Raw genomic sequence first — 18,946 nt, 5'->3', positions numbered from 1 at the left:
CTTTGGGGCCGGCGCTGGGGGAGGGTAAGGGAGAGGAGAATCTGAGCGGAGCTGGTCTGGGCTGGGACGGTGAGGCAGAGAGAGACGGGCGACCACCATGCACTGGTTCAACGGCAGCATTCCCGACGCCATTGCCTTCGCCAAGCAACAGAACGCGGTTTTTATTGTTTTTATTCGAGGTACGGAGGGGAGGGAGGCGATGGACGTGGCCTAGCCGCCTTGGAGCCTTGTCGGTTCGGCTTCACCGTGCCCTTGGATAGGCCGGACACGTCAGCTCTGTGCAGGCCGTTTACATTTACTGTTTGTGTTTTGATTATGATTGTGTAGCCTCCTCTGCAGCAACCGGCTGGCTGGTTAAATTGAGTACGAGGCCTGGCTTTATGTTTAGACGGCACCCTCTCTCGGAATTATTATCGGCGTTTTGCGAGGCAGATTGTTCTTTATTATTATTATTATTATGGTGTTGCGTGACAGATATTCCAAAGCACGGAGAAGCGAGGCAGGATTTGAACGGCCGAGTTTGGTAAACTTAAGAGAAAGAGCTTGGATGGATGTGAAGGGCTGTGTGGTGCACAGACAATAAGTGCAGTGGTCCTGTGGTCTGTGCACCCCATTTAGCATATCAATTTTTATTTTATTGTGTGATTATGATGTCTCCTTGTAAATGTGATACTCAAAACTTATTGGGCCAGACCACTATCCTGTTTATCCTGATTCTGTATATCAAGAACATTGATTTTAGCACTGCTTGTAAGTTGATCTCCCAGCAATTTACCCTAAACATAGGAATTAAGTCCTGTTGCTGAGATAGATGTACCAGATTTCAGCAAGGCAATGATGGGAATATTGGATGGGGTTTAATTTATTGTATGAAAAAGGATCAAGGATTAAAATAAAAAGCCAGTTGCTATTGAGTGAGCAATATCAATGTCAAATGAAGACCAAATTTGACTCAGTTGTGAATACCATTGTCATGAAATTGGCGCCAGCATTGGTATGAAGGGCTGATGATTGAAACATTGCGACTTGAGTAAAATACCAGAAGGACGCTGATGTCTTGGGGACTATACATCAGCATGAAATAGTCTGTAGGAGTGGAGGGGAAGTGAAAATTCAAGATGGCTGACAAATAGAGTAAAATAATTTAAAATATCTATATTACTTGTCTGTGTGTAGTCCTCGTTTGTACTTCAGTGTTATTTTCCACTTTGGTTTTGCTTTGTTTGGTTTATCATGTTTGATGCATCCCATGGCCTTTGAAGCTTATCCTGATGTGATTTTTCTTGGTAGTCAACAAAGGGTAATGGACAGTACCCACAGCAAAGGGATTCTGTAAAGATGTTTCCTTTTAAACTGTATTGCGCAGTGTGCAAATGAATACCTTGTTGCTTCATGATTGATTGTAAATATGTTTGTGCCCCCCCCTTAATAATTTTGCCTAGTGATTGCTTAGTCTACAGTTAGAGTTAATAATTTTTAAGGTTTGTATTTCAAGTCTAGATATGGGACTTGTGTGTCTCAAACTCTGAAAAGTTTTTAGACTCAAGCGTGCATAGGAATCAATTATTTGGAAGATTATTCTGCCCACATCTGCTGTCAAAAGTATCCATACATTTGAACTTTGAATGTTTATGATTAAAAATTGTATTCTATTTATCTTAATTTATTTGTCATTAAGTCAACCAGCCTAACCACTTAAACATACCTGCCAATAGCTTGAACAAAGGAAGCATTTCACTTTTGCTTTGGAGATTAAGTAATTGATTGTAACACAAGTTTTTTTTAACATTTCCTTTGAGATAGAAAACTTAGGTAGATAATATTATTATGAAAGTTGGTACAGTAGATACATGAAAGTTAGCACAGTAGGTACATAATAACTTTAAAGTCTTGGCTATATACAATTACACTCTGCTAAAATTGTCATTTGTCAAATGGTTTGGAAATTTTGGCTTCAGAAATGGTAATACTGTCAAAATAAACTTAACTCGTGATTTGATTCTTCTGCCGCCTTCAAACCTCCCATCTGTTGTCTCCAATGTGAAACCATAATCTTTTGTTGCTGGTTCATTACTTTTTTTTCCTTCTGATTTGTGTATTTCTAAACGTTTGTAACTTATTTGCCACGCAGTCGTTCAGCCCACCCAGCTTATGTCAACTTTCCACAAAGCAATCTGTATCCATTCTCCCATTTCTTCTCCAAAGCTCTGCATGTTATTTCTTTCAAGCATGCATCCAGTTTCATTTTGGAATTATTTTTTGTCTCCACTTCCCCATCCTCATAGGAGTCATACAGCACGGAAAGAGACTCTTTGGCCCAACTTGACAATGCTGACTAGATTTACTAAACTGAACTAATTCCATTTGCCTGCATTTGGCCCGCATCCCTCTAAACCTTTCCTATCCATGAACCTGTCCAAATGTCTTTTAAATGTTGTAATCATACCGCCTTCTCCACTTCCTCTGGCACTTGTTCCATACACACACCACCCTCAGTGAAAAGTTGCAGTTCAGGTCCTCTTTAAATCTTTCCCCTCTCACCGTAAACCAATGTTCTCTAGATTTTGACTCCCCTACCCTTGGGAAAAGACCTTGGCTATGCATCTTATCTATACTCCTTATTATTTCATAAATCTCTATAAAGTACTCTCTCCTGGGGGAGGAGTTGGTGGCAAAAATGTCTCAGCCTATCCAGCCTCAGTAACATCTTTGTAAATCTTTTTTGCACCTTTTCCAGTTTAATAATGACATTCTTACAGCAGTGCTATTGTGATTATATGCAGTGCTTCAATTGTGGTCTTACCAGTGTCTTGTATAGCCATAGCAAGACATCCCAACTCCTGTGCTCAGTATTCTGATCAATGGAAGCACTCGTGCCAAATATCTTTTTCACCCTGTCTCTCTGTGACACCACTTGAACCTGTACCCCTGGATCGTCCTGTTCAACAACACTCCCCAAGGGCGCTATCATTAACTGTGTACATCCTGCCCTGGTTTGTGTTATCAAAATGCGACACCTCATACTTATCTGCATTAAACTCTATCTGCTATTTCTTAGTCCACTGGCCCAGTTGATTAAGATTCCATTGTACTCTTAGATCACCTTCTTCGGTGTCACCCGTGAACTAACTTTTCTTGTCTCCTATATTCTCATCCAAATAGTTTACAGAAATGACAGACAACAGGATCCTTGTGGCACACCACTGCTCACAGGCCACCTGTCTGAACAACAACCTTCAACCAACACCTGCTGTCTCCTATCATCAAGCCAAGTTTACTTCCATTTGACTAGGTGTCCCTGGATTCTGTGAATTTAACCTTACTAACCAGTCTACCATGAGGAATCTTTTTGAAGGCCTTGCTAAAGTCCATGTAGACAATGTCCACTGTTCTGCCTTCATCAATCTTCTTGGTCATTTCTTCAAAAATTTAATCAAATTTGTTAACCACAGTTTCTTCCACATACATCCATGGTAACTATCCCTAATCATTCCTTCCTTTCCAAATGTGCGTGAATCCTGTCTCTCAGAATCCCCTCCAACAACTTATGTCAGGCTCCCTGGTCTATAGTTCCCTGGCTTTTCCTGTCTTAAGTAATAGCACAACGTTAGCCAGTTTTGGATGTAGGTTTGCTAGCTGAGCTGAAAGGTTCATTTCCAGACATTTCATTACCTTATTCGTTAACATCTTCAATGGACCTCATGCGAAGCAATGCTGAAACTTCCTGCTTTCTATTTATAAGTTGGGGTTTCTTTGGGTTGGTGATGTTACTTCCTGTGGTGAGGTCACTTCCTGTTCCTTTTCTCAGGGGGTGGTAGATGGGGTCTAACTCGATGTGTTTGATAGAGTTCTGGTTGAAATGCTATGCTTCTAGGCATGGCATTCCAACTCGAACTCTTATCAACAAACACATCGAGTTAGACCCCATCTACCACCCCCTGAGAAAAGGAATAGGAAGTGACTTCACCACAGGAAATGACATCACCAACCCAAAGAAACCCCAACTTATAAATAGAAAGCAGGAAGTTTCAGTATTGCTTTGCATGAGGTCCATTGAAGATGTTAACGAATAAGGTAATGAAACATCTGGAAATGAACCTTCCAGCGCAGCTAGCAAACCTATGTCTAAAACCTCAACCTGAGCTACAAATTTTCTCAACTCACTAGCCAGTTTCTTGGCAATCTCCTTTGACCCAGATGACTTCGTTGATCTTTAAGGGGCCCTACTCTCTCCCTAGTTACGCTTATTTGTAGAATCTCACTGGATTCTTCTTTTACCTTATCTGCTAAAGCCAACTTGTGTCTCTTTTTTGCCCTCTTGATTTCCCCCTTAAGTATACTCCTACACTCCCAATCCTACTTGAGGGATTTACTTGATCCAAGCTACCTGTGCCTGACATTTGCCTCCTTTTTCTTGACTAGCATCTCAATATTGTTAGTCATCCAGTGTTCTCTTGCCTTTCTCACTAAACAGGAATGTGCTGGCCCTGTCTTTATCTTGCTTTTCAAAACCTCCCATTTGACAATCTTCCTATTACCTTGAACAGCCTCCCCCAATCAACTTTTGAAAGTTCCTGTTTAGTACCATCAAAATTGGCCTTGCCCCAGTTTAGAACTTTAACTCATCTACTAGACCTGTAGAAGTGTAGTAGGTAAGGTAGATGAATTTCGGACTTGGGTTAGTACCTGGAAGTATGATGTTAGTGCTATTACTGAGACTTGGTTGAAGGGAGGGCATGATTGACAACTAAATATCCTATAATATAGATGCTTCATACAGGATAGAGAGGGAGGTAAAAAGGGGTGGAGGAATTGCATTATTGGTCAGAGAGGATATCCCATCTGTACTGAAGGTGGGCACGATGGAGGACTTGAGCAGTGAGGCAATATGGGCAGAGCTCAAATAGAAAGGACACGGTGACAAAGTTGGGCCGTACTACAGGTCTCCCAATAGTGAACGTGAGATAGAGGTACAAATGTATAAACGGGTTATGGAAAGATGTAGGAGCAACAGTGGTGGTGATGGGAGATTTTAATTTTCCCAACATTGACTGGGATTCACTTATTGTCAGAGGTCTGGATGGAGCAGAATTTGTAAGGAGCATCCAGGAGGGCTTTATAGAGCAATATGTAAATAGTCCAACTTGGGAAAGGGCCATACTGGACCTGCTATTGGGGAATGAGCCAGCCAGGTGGTTGAAGTTTCGGCCACGGATTATTTTTGGAATAGTGGTCGTAATTCCGTAAGTTTTAGAATACTCATGGGCTAAGACTCAAGTGGCCCTAAAGGAAGAGTGTTATATTGGAGAAAGGCCAACTTTCGCAAAATTCGAGCAGGAACTGGGGAATGTGGATTGGGAACAGCTGTTTGAGGGTAAATCCACATTTGATATTTGGAAGGCTTTGAAAGAAAGGTTGATTAGAGTGCAGGACAGACATGTTCCTGTGGAAATGAGGGAAAGAAATAGTAAGATTAGGGAACCATGGATGACAGGTGAATTTGTGAGACTAGCTAAGAAGGAAAAGGAAGCACACATGAGGTCCAGGCAACTGAAAACAAACCATGCTTTGGAAGAATATTGGGAATGTAGGACCAATCTGAAACGAGTAATTAAGAGGGCTGAAAGAGGTCATGAAATATCTTTAGCAAACAGAAAAATCTCAGCCTTTTATTCGTATATAAGGAGCAAGAGATAACTAGAGAAAAGTTTGGCCCACTCGAGGACAAAGGAGGGAAGTTATGCATGGAGTCAGAAAAAATGGGTGAGATTCTTAATGAGCACTTGCATTGGTATTCACTGAGAAGAGGGACATGACGGCTGTTGAGGTTAAGGATAGATGCTTGATTGCTCTCGGTCAAGTCGACATAAGGAGGTAGGAAGTGTTGAGTATTCTAAAAGGCATGAATGTGGGCAAGTTCTCGGGTCCGGATGGGATTTATTCCAGTTTACTGAGGGAAGTGAGAGAGGAAATAGCTGGGGCCTTATCAGGTATCTTTGCAGCATCCTTGAACACAGGTGAGGTGCCAAAGGACTGGAGAATTGCTAATGTTGTCCCCTTTTTTAAGAAGGGTAGCAAGGATAATCCAGGTAATTATACACCGGTGAGCCTGATGTCAGTGATAAGGAAGCTGCTGGAAAAGATACTGAGGGGTAGGATCTATTTACATTTGGAAGAAAATGGGCTTATCAGTGAGAGGCAACATGGATTTGATCAGAGAAGGTAATGTTTTACCTACTTAATAGAATTATTTGAGGAAGTGACTAAGTTGATTGATGAGGGAAGGGTTGTAGATGTAAGTACATGGACTTCAATAAGGCGTTTGATTAGGTTCCCCATGATAGGCTGATGGAGAAAGTGAAGTCGCATAGGGTCCAGGGTGTACTAGTTAGGTGGATAGAGAACTGGCTAAGCAGCAGGAGACAGAATAATAGTGGAAGGGAGTTTGTCAAACTGGAGAACTGTGACTGATGGTGTTCCACAGGGAACATTGGGACCACTGTTGTTTGTGATATACTTAAATAATCTGGAGGAAAGTATAGATGGTCTGATTAGCAAGTTTACACGTTACACTAAGATTGGTGGAGTAGCATATAGATTGGACGGTTAGGAGAAATGGCAGATGGAATTCAATCCTGGCAAATGTGAGATGATGCATTTTGCAAGATCCAATTCAAGAGTGAACTAAACGGTGAGAAAGTGTGTAAGGGATGAGCAGATAGGGAAAGAGTTAATTTAGGGTTGCTTGACAAAGGCTCAGCTAACATGACTTTGACCAGATAAGAACTTGCAGTAAACACTAAGATGCTGGAGGTAAAGGTAGTAGTTTAACGAGGTGAAGAACGTCTATTGTGTAATGCCAGATGGCTTAATCTTTACTATTGATGCTTACAAATTTTAACGGTCACCCAATCAATATAGATGTTACCTTTTTTGGATGGTGTTCACTGTAAGTGACTGTACAATTCCTTAAGAATCTGCTGTTTCAAGAGAAGACTGAAGATTCGTGTCTTTGTGTACGTGGTGATCGTTCTCTCTCCAGGGCTCGGAATAAAGATGAAGAAGGTAGAGCCATGCCGTGTCTCTGAGGGTTTGCTTCAAATGATACAGAAATGGGGCAACAATGGTAAATGGAAAAGCCCTGGGGAAAATTGATGTACCGAGAGATCTGGATTTTCAGGTCCATTGTACCCTGAAGGTGGCAATGCGGTCGATAGTGGTTAAGAAGGCATGCTATCCTTCATCGGACAGGGTATTGAGTATGTAATGAAGGTGGAGAGGTGTACTGTACCTTGAGGAAAGTGAACGACTTAGCAAGCATACAGTGCTGGAGAATTTAGCATATGACATTGGTAGAATTTGAATTCTACCAATCAGTTTAAAGTATACCCAAGATACTGAACTCCAACCAAGTTTAAATTTGGTATTTTGACAATATTAAAACAATGAAACAGTTTGATGCTTTGGGGTATAAATATTAAAGAAATCGAACAGTTGAGGGAGAACTGCAAAAAGACCAACAGTTGTAGGCTGCTAGTCAAAACTGAGAGATACCTGTCCAGAGAAGGAGGTTGCCCAGAGAAAACATTGACACCGATCTGGAGAGCAAATCTACAGAGGAAGATACCATGAGATTAATCAGCTGGCTGGTTTTCAAATTTTAATTTTTCTGTAAATCTTAATAGGGGGTTTTATTGGACCAGAATTGTAGAGGAAAAGTCAAAGTTAGGTTAGAGGAAGGAATTGTAAATAGGTGTTAATTTTTCTGTTTGACTTTAAAAAATAAAGCTGTCAATTTTAACTTTAAATAGTGACCTTTAGGATAGTTCTTGGCGCCTCGAATTTTAACAGATTACCACACTGGGTAATTTTTTTCTGTGTTACTGGTTTAAATTTGCAGGGGGTGTTTACCCCATATCTTAACAAGTGCAAGAATTGGCAGGTCATGTTCCAGTTGTATTGATCTTTAGTTCAGCCACTTTTGGCACACTGCGTACAGTTCTGGTCACTACATTACCAAAAGGATGTGGATCCTTTGGACAGGGTGCAGAGGAGGCTTGCCAGGATGTTGCCTGGTATGGAGGATGCTTGCTATCAAGACAGCTTGAGTAGTTCATTAGAAAGACAGATTGAGGGGGGACCTGAATCATGACCTGAAACAGGGAGGATAGCAAAAAGCTTATTCCCAGAGTAGGAGACTCAATTAGTAAGGGTCACGAGTTCAATGTGAGAGGGAAAAAACTTTAAGGGAAATATGTACGGAGAGGATGATGGGTGCCTGGAATGTATTGCCAGTGGAGGTGGTAGAGGCGGGCAGGATAGTGTCATTTAAGATGTATCTAGACAGATACATGAATGGGCAGGGAGCAGAGGGATATGGATTCTCATAGATAAGAAGCAACAGGTTTAGAAAGAGGATATGGATTTGTGCAGGCGTGGAGGGCCAAAAGGTCTATTTGTGTGCCATAACTTTCTATGTTCTTTGATATAATTTCTTCCATAATTCTTTTAGTTTTAAAATAGTTCTGTTCACTGGTCCCAAAGTGCCCCCCACTAACATGTCAGTCACTCATCCTGCCTTTTTTTTTCCCCTCAAGAGAAGGTAGAGTTTTGCCCCTTCTCTAATAGGCCCATCTACACATTGATTGTTTCCAAGAAAACTCTTGAGTCCTAGAGATATACAACATTGGTATAGACCCTTTGGTCCAATTCATCCATGCCAGCCAGATATCCGATATATAAATCTTGTCATAGTTGCCAGCATTTGGCCCATATCCCTCTAATGCTTCCTATTAATATACCCATCAAAATGCTTTTTAAATGTTGTAATTGTGCCAGCGTACACCACTTCCAGTGGCAGCTCATTCCATACTCACTCTGCATGAAAGAGTTGCCCCTTAGGTCCCTTTTAAAATTTTCCCCTTCACCATGCATGTCCTTCGTGATTTTATAAACCTCTACAAGTTCCAAAACACTTAGCAAATTCCTCTCCATGCAAGCCCTTAACACCGTTGCAGTGCCAGTCTATGTTTGGAAAGTTAAAATCCCCTAATATTACAAATCTACTATTTTTACAGCTATGTGCAAGTTCCCTTCATATTTGTTCCTCAATCTCCTGACTACTGGGGAGCTGAGAGTACAATCCCATCAAAATGATCACCCCTTCTTATTTCTCATTTACACCTCTACAGGTTCACTGGACAATTCCAAAGAATATAATCTCTAAATACTGTTGTGATGTTTGCCCAAATCAAAAGCACCACTCCCCCTCCTCTCTCACCTCCCCTTTGATGCTTCATCAGCCATGTTTCGGAAATATATATGATATGGCAGTCCCATGTTCCCATTCATGCCTTGAGTTCATCTGCCTTGCCTGTCCTGTCTCTTACATTGAAATAACTACAGTTTAACTCATCAAGCTTCATTTGTTCCTTCTCTCGTGATCTTGCTTGCCTTGTCTCTTAAACTTGGTGTCTTTTACTTTTCTCTCACTGTTGTTTAGGGTCCCACCCCTGTGCCAGATTAGTTTAAACCCCCCTGCACCCTCCACACTACCCCTCCGCCCCGCCCAAATAGCTCTATCAAATCTCCCCTCCAGGATATCGGTTGCCTTCCAATTCAACCTTCATCTCTTGTACAGCATACCTATGCCCCAGAAGAGATCTCAGTGATTCAAACACTTTAGTCTCTGTCCCCTGCACCAACTTCTTAGGCACGCATTCGAACACCTTACCTTCCTATTTGTATTTTCACTACCATGTGGCACTAGGAGTAATTCAGAGATGATTACCCTTGAGGTCTGAGATGTTTCTTCCAGTTCATTTGCTGTGTAAAAATGCTCCTTTGTGTGTTTTCATATCCTTGCTAAAGTGTGCTGACCAGAAAGGGAGAGAGTACTCTAGATGTGACCTAACCAGAACTGTATGAATGTTCAGAATTACTTAACTGGTTTTGTACAAGTACAATGTACTAGCCACACTGTGTGCCCTACCATCTTCAAGGATCAATGTACATCCACTCCAAAGGTCCCCCTGTCCTCCACATACTTTAGAATTGTGCATGAGATATTGCAATCCCAATACTTTCAGCTAAAATGCTTCACACCTCTGTCCTCTATTTGCCACTTGTTTGGCCGTTAACATAGAACACTACAGCGCAGAACAGGCCCTTCGGTCCTCGATGTTGCACCGACCTGTGAACTATTCTCAGCTCATCCCCCTACACTATCCCAAAATCATCCATGTGCTTATCTAAGGATTGTTGCAATCTCCCTAATGTGGCTGAGTTGACTACATTAGCTGGCAAGGCATTCCATGCCCTTACCGCTCTCTGTGTAAAGAACTTGCTCTGATATCTCTCCTAAATCTATCACCACTCAATTTTTAGTTATGACTCCTTGTACATGCTGACATCATCCTAGGAAAAAAGGCTTTCACTGTCTACCCTATCTAATCCTCTGATCATCTTGTATGTCTCTATCAAATCCCCCCTTACCGCCTTCTTGCCAATGAGAACAGGTTCAAGTCTCTCAGTTTTTCCTCGTAAGACCTTCCCTCCAGACCAGGCAACATCCTAGTAAATCTCCTCTGCACCTTTTCCAATGATTCCACATCCTTCCTGAAATATGGCGACCAGAACTATACACAATATTCCAAGTGTGGCCGCACCAGTGTTTTGTGTAGTTGCAGCATGATATTGCGGCTCCGGAACTCAATCCCTCTACGCATGAAATCTAACACACCTTCATAACAGCACTATCCACCTGGGTGGCAACTTTCAAGGATCTATGTACATGGACTGCAAAATCCCTCTGCACGTCCACAGTGAATCAGACAACAGATTGGAGAAACAATACCTCATCTTTCACTTGGGCAACCTTTGGAGGTCTCAACATTGAGTTTTTCAATTTCACATAACTTCCCTTCTCGTCCCCGACTCCTTTTCCAGCCCCTCCTCCTCCCTTCCATTCCCCTGACCGACCCTTACTTCCAACCAGCTTCAATCCTCCCATCGACCAACGAGCCATACCCTCTTCATGTGTTCACCTATCACCACCCTACCGCTCTCACCACCCAAAGCCCTCCACCCCAACACCACCCCCATCCCCTCTTTTCCCACAGCTCCCCCCAGGCCCGAAGAAGGGTCATATGGGAAACACTGACCTCTCCACCAGCAGATGCCTCCAGTCTTCCGCTTGTCCATCTTGAATTCCAGCATCTGCAGGTTTTTTTTGACTCTTAGTTAGTAACATTCACATACACACTAACTGATTTGCTCTGACAAATTGTTTTAATAAAATGGGTATGATCTTGATCAATTTTCTGTTGGTTATTGATCTGTAAGCCATTGCGTCAACAGCAAATCATACAATCACCCAAATGCTATTGAACGTAGACGTGGTTATCTCAGCAATAGGCTCAGAGAGAGACCGACAGAGAAATGAAATCGAACTCCACTGGAAGGACAGATCAAAACAGAGTGAGCAACATGAGCATAACCCCTCCCTCAAATATGCAGAGTGAATAGAGGGATCACGAGAGTGTTGGAGAGAAGGTGGATGGATTATGAAAGGTCAGTGGGGAGTGTTTGTGCCCAGCAGACAGGAGAGTATTCAAGATTTGTGTGTGAGAATATGTGTATGATACAGAGAAAGACCAGCAAAGGGTTACTTATAGGGTGTGTGCATGTTCGTGTGAGAGAGCATTCAGTTCGACTTGGATATCATTGCAACACTGTCCCTATATCTGCACATCTCAGTCATTCATGTTGTGCCAAACCTGATGCCAAATTAAACTAATTCCTTTTGCCTGCCCTTGACGTCCTTCCATTCATTGCATATTCATGTGCAAAAAGAGCATTTTGTAAACAATGATCACGACTTTGAGTCATGGTGTCAGAGATATACAGCACGGAAACAGATCCTCTGGTCCAACTCGTCCACACCGACCAGACACCCCAACCCAATCCGGCCCCACCTGCAAGCACCCGGCCCACATCCCCCCCACCCCTCCCACTCATATACCCATCCGTATTTTAAAGGATGCAATCATACTAGCCTCCAGCGCTTTCCTCGGCAGCCCACACCAGGCACACACCACTCTCTACGTGAAAAAGATGCCCCTTAGGTCTCCCCCCTCTCACCCGAAACCCACATCTACTAGTTCTGGACTCCCCCACGCCAGAGAAGACACCCCGTCCATCTACCCAATCCATGCCCCTCACTGTTCTACAAACCTCCATATGATCACCCCTTAGTCTTTGATGACTAATATGAAGGAAACATTAAAGTACTCAAGCAGGGGCCATGAAATGACCTTGGCATTTAGGCTTAAAGAGGATCGTAAAGTGGTCTATACACATATTAAAAACAAAAGGATAAGTAGGGAGAAGGTAAGACCACTCATGAATAAAGGAGGGAATTTATGCTTGGAGGCAGAGGATATGGGTGAGACCTGAACTGAGTACTTTGTGTCAGTATTCACACAGGAGAAGGTTATGGAGGATAAGGAGATTCATGTGGAGCATGCTATTATGCAAGGGCATTTTTAGATAAAGAAAGAAGTGGTGTTGGATCTCGAAGTGTATTAAAGTGGTTAATTCTTCAGGGTCCGATTGTATGTACCACAGGTATTGAAAGAGTCAAGAGAGGAGATTGCTTGGACCTGGATCAAGACCTTTGTATACTCGCTAGCCACTAGACAGGTCCCAGAGAACTGGCGAATAGAGGGATAATTGGGATTATTCAGGAAATTATAGATCAGTGAGTCTCACATTGGTGGTTGGGATGCTATTGAAAATAATTCATATGGGTAGGATTTATACACATTCGGGAAAGCATGGCCTAATTAGGGACAGTATTCATGACTTTGTGCAGGGCAGGTCATGTCTTACAAACTTAGTTAAATCTTTAGAGCAGAGGACAAAGGTGGTTGATGAGGGTAGAGCAGTGGATGTTGTCGACATGGAAAGGCTTTCGACAAGGTCTTCATGATAGGCACATGCAGAAGATTAAGATTCACAGAATCCCCGGTGACTTGGCCACGTGGATTCAGAATCAGTTTGCTCATTGAAGGCAGAGGGGAGTGGTGGAAAAGTGTTTTTCAGACTGGAGATCCATGACTAGTGGTGTTCTGCAGGGCTCTGTACTGGGAATCTGCTGTTCCTGACATATGCAAATAACTTGGATGAAAATGTGGATGGGTAGGTTAGCAAATTTACAGACAACAAAGATCAATGGAGCTGTGGATAATGTAGAAGGTTCTCACAGGATATAGCATGATTGTAATCAGTTGCAGATGTGGGTGGAGAAATGGCACATGGAGTTTAATCCAGCTAATCCAAGTAAGTGTGAGGTACTGCACTTTGGGCGATCAAATGTTAAGGTAGAGTATCCAGTTAATGGCAGGACTCTGAACTTCATTGATGGGCAGAGGGATCTTGGGAGTCATGTTCATACTTCACTCAAAGTGGTCATACAAGTAGATAAGATGGTGAAGAAAACTTAAGGTACACTTTTATTGGTCGGAGATTTGAATACAAGAGTGAGGATGTCGTGTTGCAGCTTTATAAGACATTGATTATGCATAAACGTGAATAACTCCCCAAGACCTGATGAGGTGTACCCTAGAACTCTGTGGGGAGCTAATGATGCGATTGCTGGGCCTTTTGCTGAGATACATGTATCATTGATAGTCACAGGTGCTGGAAGACTGGAGGTTGGCTAACGTGTTGCCACTATTTTCAAAAGATAGTAAGGACAAGTCAGGTAAGTATAGACTAGTGAGGCTAACTTCAATGGTAGGCATTTTGTTGGAGGGAACCCTGAGGGATAGGATGTACATGTATTTGGAAAGGCAAGGGCTGACTACAGATAGTTAACATGACTTTGTGCGTGGGAAATCATGTCTCACAGACTTGATTGAGTTTTTTGAAGAAGTAACAAAGAGGATTGATGAGGGCAGAGCGGTGGACATGATCTATATGCCCTTCAGTAAGATGTTCGACAGACTGAGGAGTGACTTTACAGAGGCCTATACAATCGAGAGAGACATGGATAGGTCAAATCAGCAAAGTCTCTTCGCCGGGGTGGGGGAGCCCAGAAATTGAGAGCACAGGTTTAGGGTGAGAAGGCAAAGACATAAAAGAAACCTAAGGGGCAGATGGTGGTGCATGTATGGAACGGACCGCCAGAGGAAGTGGTGGAGGCCAAAAGGCATCTGGATGGGCTATGAATAGGAAAGGCCCGCACGGATACAGGCCGGGCGCCAACAGGCGGGACCAGACCGGGTCAGTACATCTGGTCAGCACAGACGAGCCGGACCAAAGGGTCTGCCTCTGTGCTGTACACCTCTCTGACTCTTTGGCCGTACTTAAGATTCTGCATTCAGTTCTGGTCACCACATTATAGAAAGGATGTGGCGCATTTGGAGAGAGTGCAGAAGAAGTTCACCAGGATGTTCCCTCAAAAAGGTCTCAGAAAGCTTGGCTTGGTTTCTCTGGAGCAGCAGAGGCTGAGGAGAGACTGGATAGAAGTCTATAAAATCATGAGATGCATAGATAGGCTTGACAGTTGGAATATTTTCCCCAGAATTGAAATGTCTAAAACTAGGGGGCATGCATAAGGTATTCATTTAATTTGGGGTCATGTTCAGCACAAAATGGTGGGCCGAAGGGTCTCTTCCTGTGTTGTCCTTTTCTGTGAGCAATGTACAATGCCATATTGGAGACTCAATCAGCAGTAACTGTAAGCTGAGAAACACACAGCCCCACCCCAGCTGTTTCAGCAGAACCAGCCCTGCCTTGCAATAGATTATCCAATCTTATTAATTCATTACCATTCGATTCTACTGAAGAGTTCTCTTAAATTTGTAATTAAGTTTCATAGGAACAAGAGGAGGCCATTCAGCCCCTCGAACATGTTGAGCATCTCGATAAGATGGTGGCTGGTTTGAGGCCTCACTGCATTTGCTAGCCTTGAGCGCATGCCCCCTCATAGCCCTTGAATTAATTTTTAAAAAAATGTTTATTTCAGATTTAAATTTAACAATTGAATTAGTTTCGATCGTCGTTTAAGGAAGAGAATCCCAAACACACGCTCTCTTCACCTGTCCAAGTTCTCTTCCTTTGCTCAGTCACCGGTGATCCTCCTGGTCTGGAGCGGTTCTGGCCTGATATAAAATGGTGCCATCCTCATCGTCGCAGTGATCAGCCATCCCACTCCCTTCACCAGCTGCTCACCAATTTACAGTATCCTCCAGTTTTAAACACACACCCTCTGGCTGGGCGAGAGGAAGGAGGGAACATTAAATAAACAGTAATGTCTCACCGACAAGATACCTCACTGGGAAGAGGCCCAAGCGGAATCTCTCCCTCTACACATCCAGCTCCCAATGACCATGACCCTCTGGAACGGGACATGTTAACACAGACCGCTCTCCCTCGGCGCTTTTCCTTCCCATGTCTCCCCGGCGCCATTTTATCCTCAGGCCGCCGTTATGCCATGCTGTTGATTGGAATCATCTTCATTCTTTGTGACTCCTCCAATTTTGGTATCTTTAGAAAATGTTGAAATTCCACTCATTATTCCAGTGTCGAAATCATTTATTATATGTCCTGTTTCTTAGAAAACACCTTCAACAAGAGAGAATTCAGCAACTTGCTGTGTTTTTGTTCAGCCAATTTATATCCAAGCTGGTGACTCTTGTGAGCCCCAGCTTTGTTAACAATGCTTAAGTGCCATTTATCAAACACTTCCTTAATATCCATAGTATTTCCTTGGTCAGCTTTGTTATTTTTCCAAAGACTTCTAAGGCAAATCACAATAGGATTTGTGCACTTTCTCGTAGGGTCCTGGAGAGTGTTGCTGAACAAAGATTTTGGAGTGCAGGTTGATAAGTCCTTGAAAGTGGAGTTGAAGTTAGATAGGATAGTGAAGAAGGCGTTTCATATGCTTGCCTTTATTGATCAGTGTGTTGAGTGTAGGAGTTGGGATGTCATGTTACAGCTTTACAGTACATTGGTTAGGCCACTAATTCTGGTAATTCTGTATGTAATTCTGGTCTCCCTCCTATAGGAAAGATACGTTAAACTTGAAAGGGTGCAGAAAAACGTTACAAGGATGTTGCTGCAGTTTAATCTACAGGATGAGGCTGACTAGGTTGGGGCTATTTTCCCTGGAGCGTCAGAGGCTGAGGGGTGACCTTGTAGAGGTTTATAAAATCATGTGGGATATGGATAAGTGAATAGCCAAGGTATTTCTCCCATGGTAGGGAAGTCCCAAACTAGAGGGCAGAGGTTTTAAAGTGAAAGACTTGAAAAGGACCTGACTGGCAACTTTTCATGAAGAGGGTGCTGCATGTATGGAATGAGCTGCCAGAGGAAGTGGTGAGGCTGGGTACAATTACAGTATTTTAAAAGGCATCTGGACTGGTATATGAATGGGAAGGCCAAATGCTGACAAATGGGGTGAGACTAATTTACTGTCTGGTTGGCATGGATGAGTTGGACTGAAGGGTCTGTTTCCAGGCTGTTCATGTGCGAAACCCATTATGGGCAATGCAAATCAGCAAAGGTGAAGGCAGGGGCATGCTTTTATAAAAATGCTGTTCAGTTGTTCATGGTAATCTTTTGGTGCCTGATCATTGTGTAAAGGCAGCCCCTCATTTGCTCATGAATCATCAAGATACTTGATATATGTTTATGTTGCTGTTCGCACATATTTAACATCAGGATTTCAATGTCTGTTTTCAGTCTGTTGCACAAATAAGGAAAACTAGCTTTTAATATTAGTAAACCAAAGCAGAAAATTCTGGAAATACATGGGCAAAACTTGTATCAAAAGGAAAAATATTTGGATTTAAAATATTTTTCTTTCTTTGAAAATGATTGTTACAGCACTTTGTTTAAGATCCTCTTTCTAAAGATATGTTTGTATATTTTAAAGTTTCTCCACTTTTTATTTATCTTTGATATGTTTCTCAGACTTTCAAGTTCCAGAAATGGTCCTTACAAGAGTCCTCGAGGACCAAATGAAAGAAAATATTAATAGCAATCAAATTTACTTACTGATTTTCTGGAAGAGATTGCAGGTTTATTAATTTTAGATGCATTTAGTTGCAGATCTTCCAAAAATGCATAAATAGTGCAAAATATTGATCTAATATGCCATTCAAGTCCACCATAAATAGGCGTTTCCATAACATCATAATTAACACATAGATTGTAGTGGTTCAAGTTGGTGATTTGTCATCAATTATGGATGGGCACCAAATGCTGACCTTGCCGTAATGACCAAATTGTCTAAAGTAATTTGTAAAAATTATAGTATAGAATAATTGATATGATTTGAAGATGAATGTAGATTGCATGTGTTTCACAGAACATCACTAATATATTTTGAATGCTGGTTATTTTTAGGGGATGATGAACAGTCAGCACGGATGGCTGCAAGTTGGGAGGCTGAAGAAGTAGTAGATGCAACTGTAAACTCTTTTGTTGCTATTAAAATAGATGCTAAAAGGCAAGTGTCTCAATTGTAGGTTGATTAGTCGCGGATGCTGCTTATGATTTTTTTATTTAATGTTTTCACAGAAGTAATTGCCATTGTAATAGTTGATAAAAGTATTTGTTACTTTTTCCTACAGTGAAACATGTGTGCAGTTTGCTCAAATCTGTATCCTTTTATTGTTTAATGAAGCTGTTCTTGAAGTGTACTATGCATTAAAGCAGTCTTTGTTTTGTGGTATGGTAATTCAAAGATGTCCATTTGGAGTTGCTGTCCAAAAATATGTTAATACCAGTGAGTGGACTCCATATGATAACATGGAGACGCCAACTACAACACAGAAAAGAATGGTTTGCATTCACTGCATGCTCTGTATACAAAAATGACACCCTGAAATCACCTTGAAACAATGATAGTGAGATGCCTATACAGATGAAAATTAAGTCCCACGAAGTGCCAATCCCCCTCCCCCCTCCCCCTCCCTGAAAACAGGAGGTTCTCTTTACTTAGTCCAATATAGCCACGTACTGTACCCTATTCAACATCAGTTTTAAAAAGAAATGCCGGCAGTCTGGAGTGTGGTTTTCATTTATTTTTAATATTTATAAAATGACAATTATTTTTGTTTTAATTACAAAATGTTATGTATTTTGAGGAGCTGTGGAATATAGTTTCTGTCTAACTACAGACTATTACATCTGTTGATCACTTCAATCCATTTAATGAGCCTAAACTTGAACCTTGTGCAAGGTTTATTCTTGGGCCTTTGCCTTGTAGGATTCAAAGGAACTGTTTGCTCTAATTAGAAATTTTAGAAAAAATACAGTAAGTCATGATAAAGCCATTGGATATTTGTAAATGTAGTAACTTTTGTGTTTTGTTTTTGAGCTTTAGTGCTTTATAGTGAGTGTAAGCTGGACTCTGCTTTTTCAGCTGGCCTGAGCAAAGGGCAGAGGAAAGTATTCCAAACATTGATTTACTAAAGATAGCTGACTGCAAAGTTAATGAGCCTTTACCAGAGATTCCTAGAAAAGGCTTTCATGTTATTGAATTAAAACTGGGAAATTAAGAAGATCAAGTCAGTACATTGTTGAGTTATTGTGATAAGTGAAAAAGACCCAGTCGTGATGTTGAAAGAAGGGACCAAAAATATATTTTTTTTTAATTGAAAAGGTGAATTTTAAGATGAAGAATGAAATTAATTAAAACAGAATTTTTTTTGCATTCATGTAAATGATTTTTTCCATTTTCTTCAGATGCTCCTCATGATGGATTCTGAATTAAATCAGTTTGTTCCTTTCATGTTAGGAAAGGACACATTGTTCACACACTTCAGAACTACTAGAGGAATTAATTCCATTCGGAGAGATTTTAGATTTATGCTACAGACATTGGCTTTTTCATGCAGCTGTTTGCTTTGTAAGGAGAATTGGATTTACATTG

The 18,946-nt window shown here is 41.6% G+C and overlaps 1 protein-coding gene across 1 annotated transcript in view; it reads left to right on the top strand.

Annotated features, from left to right (window-relative positions):
* ubxn4 (UBX domain protein 4) overlaps positions 1 to 18,946 on the top strand; it is a 58,000-nt gene continuing 39,054 nt past the window's right edge. The window contains exons 1-3 of the mRNA XM_060827840.1: positions 1 to 179; positions 17,416 to 17,518; positions 17,643 to 17,671. Of these exons, the coding sequence (XP_060683823.1) occupies positions 98 to 179; positions 17,416 to 17,518; positions 17,643 to 17,671 (214 nt within the window). The 5' untranslated portion in view covers positions 1 to 97. The remainder of the gene's footprint in view (positions 180 to 17,415; positions 17,519 to 17,642; positions 17,672 to 18,946) is intronic.

Source organism: Hemiscyllium ocellatum, chromosome 7 (assembly GCF_020745735.1).
Source record: "Hemiscyllium ocellatum isolate sHemOce1 chromosome 7, sHemOce1.pat.X.cur, whole genome shotgun sequence".
NCBI classification, from domain to species: Eukaryota; Metazoa; Chordata; class Chondrichthyes; order Orectolobiformes; family Hemiscylliidae; genus Hemiscyllium; species Hemiscyllium ocellatum.
This window is presented reverse-complemented; position numbering and strand designations above follow the sequence as displayed.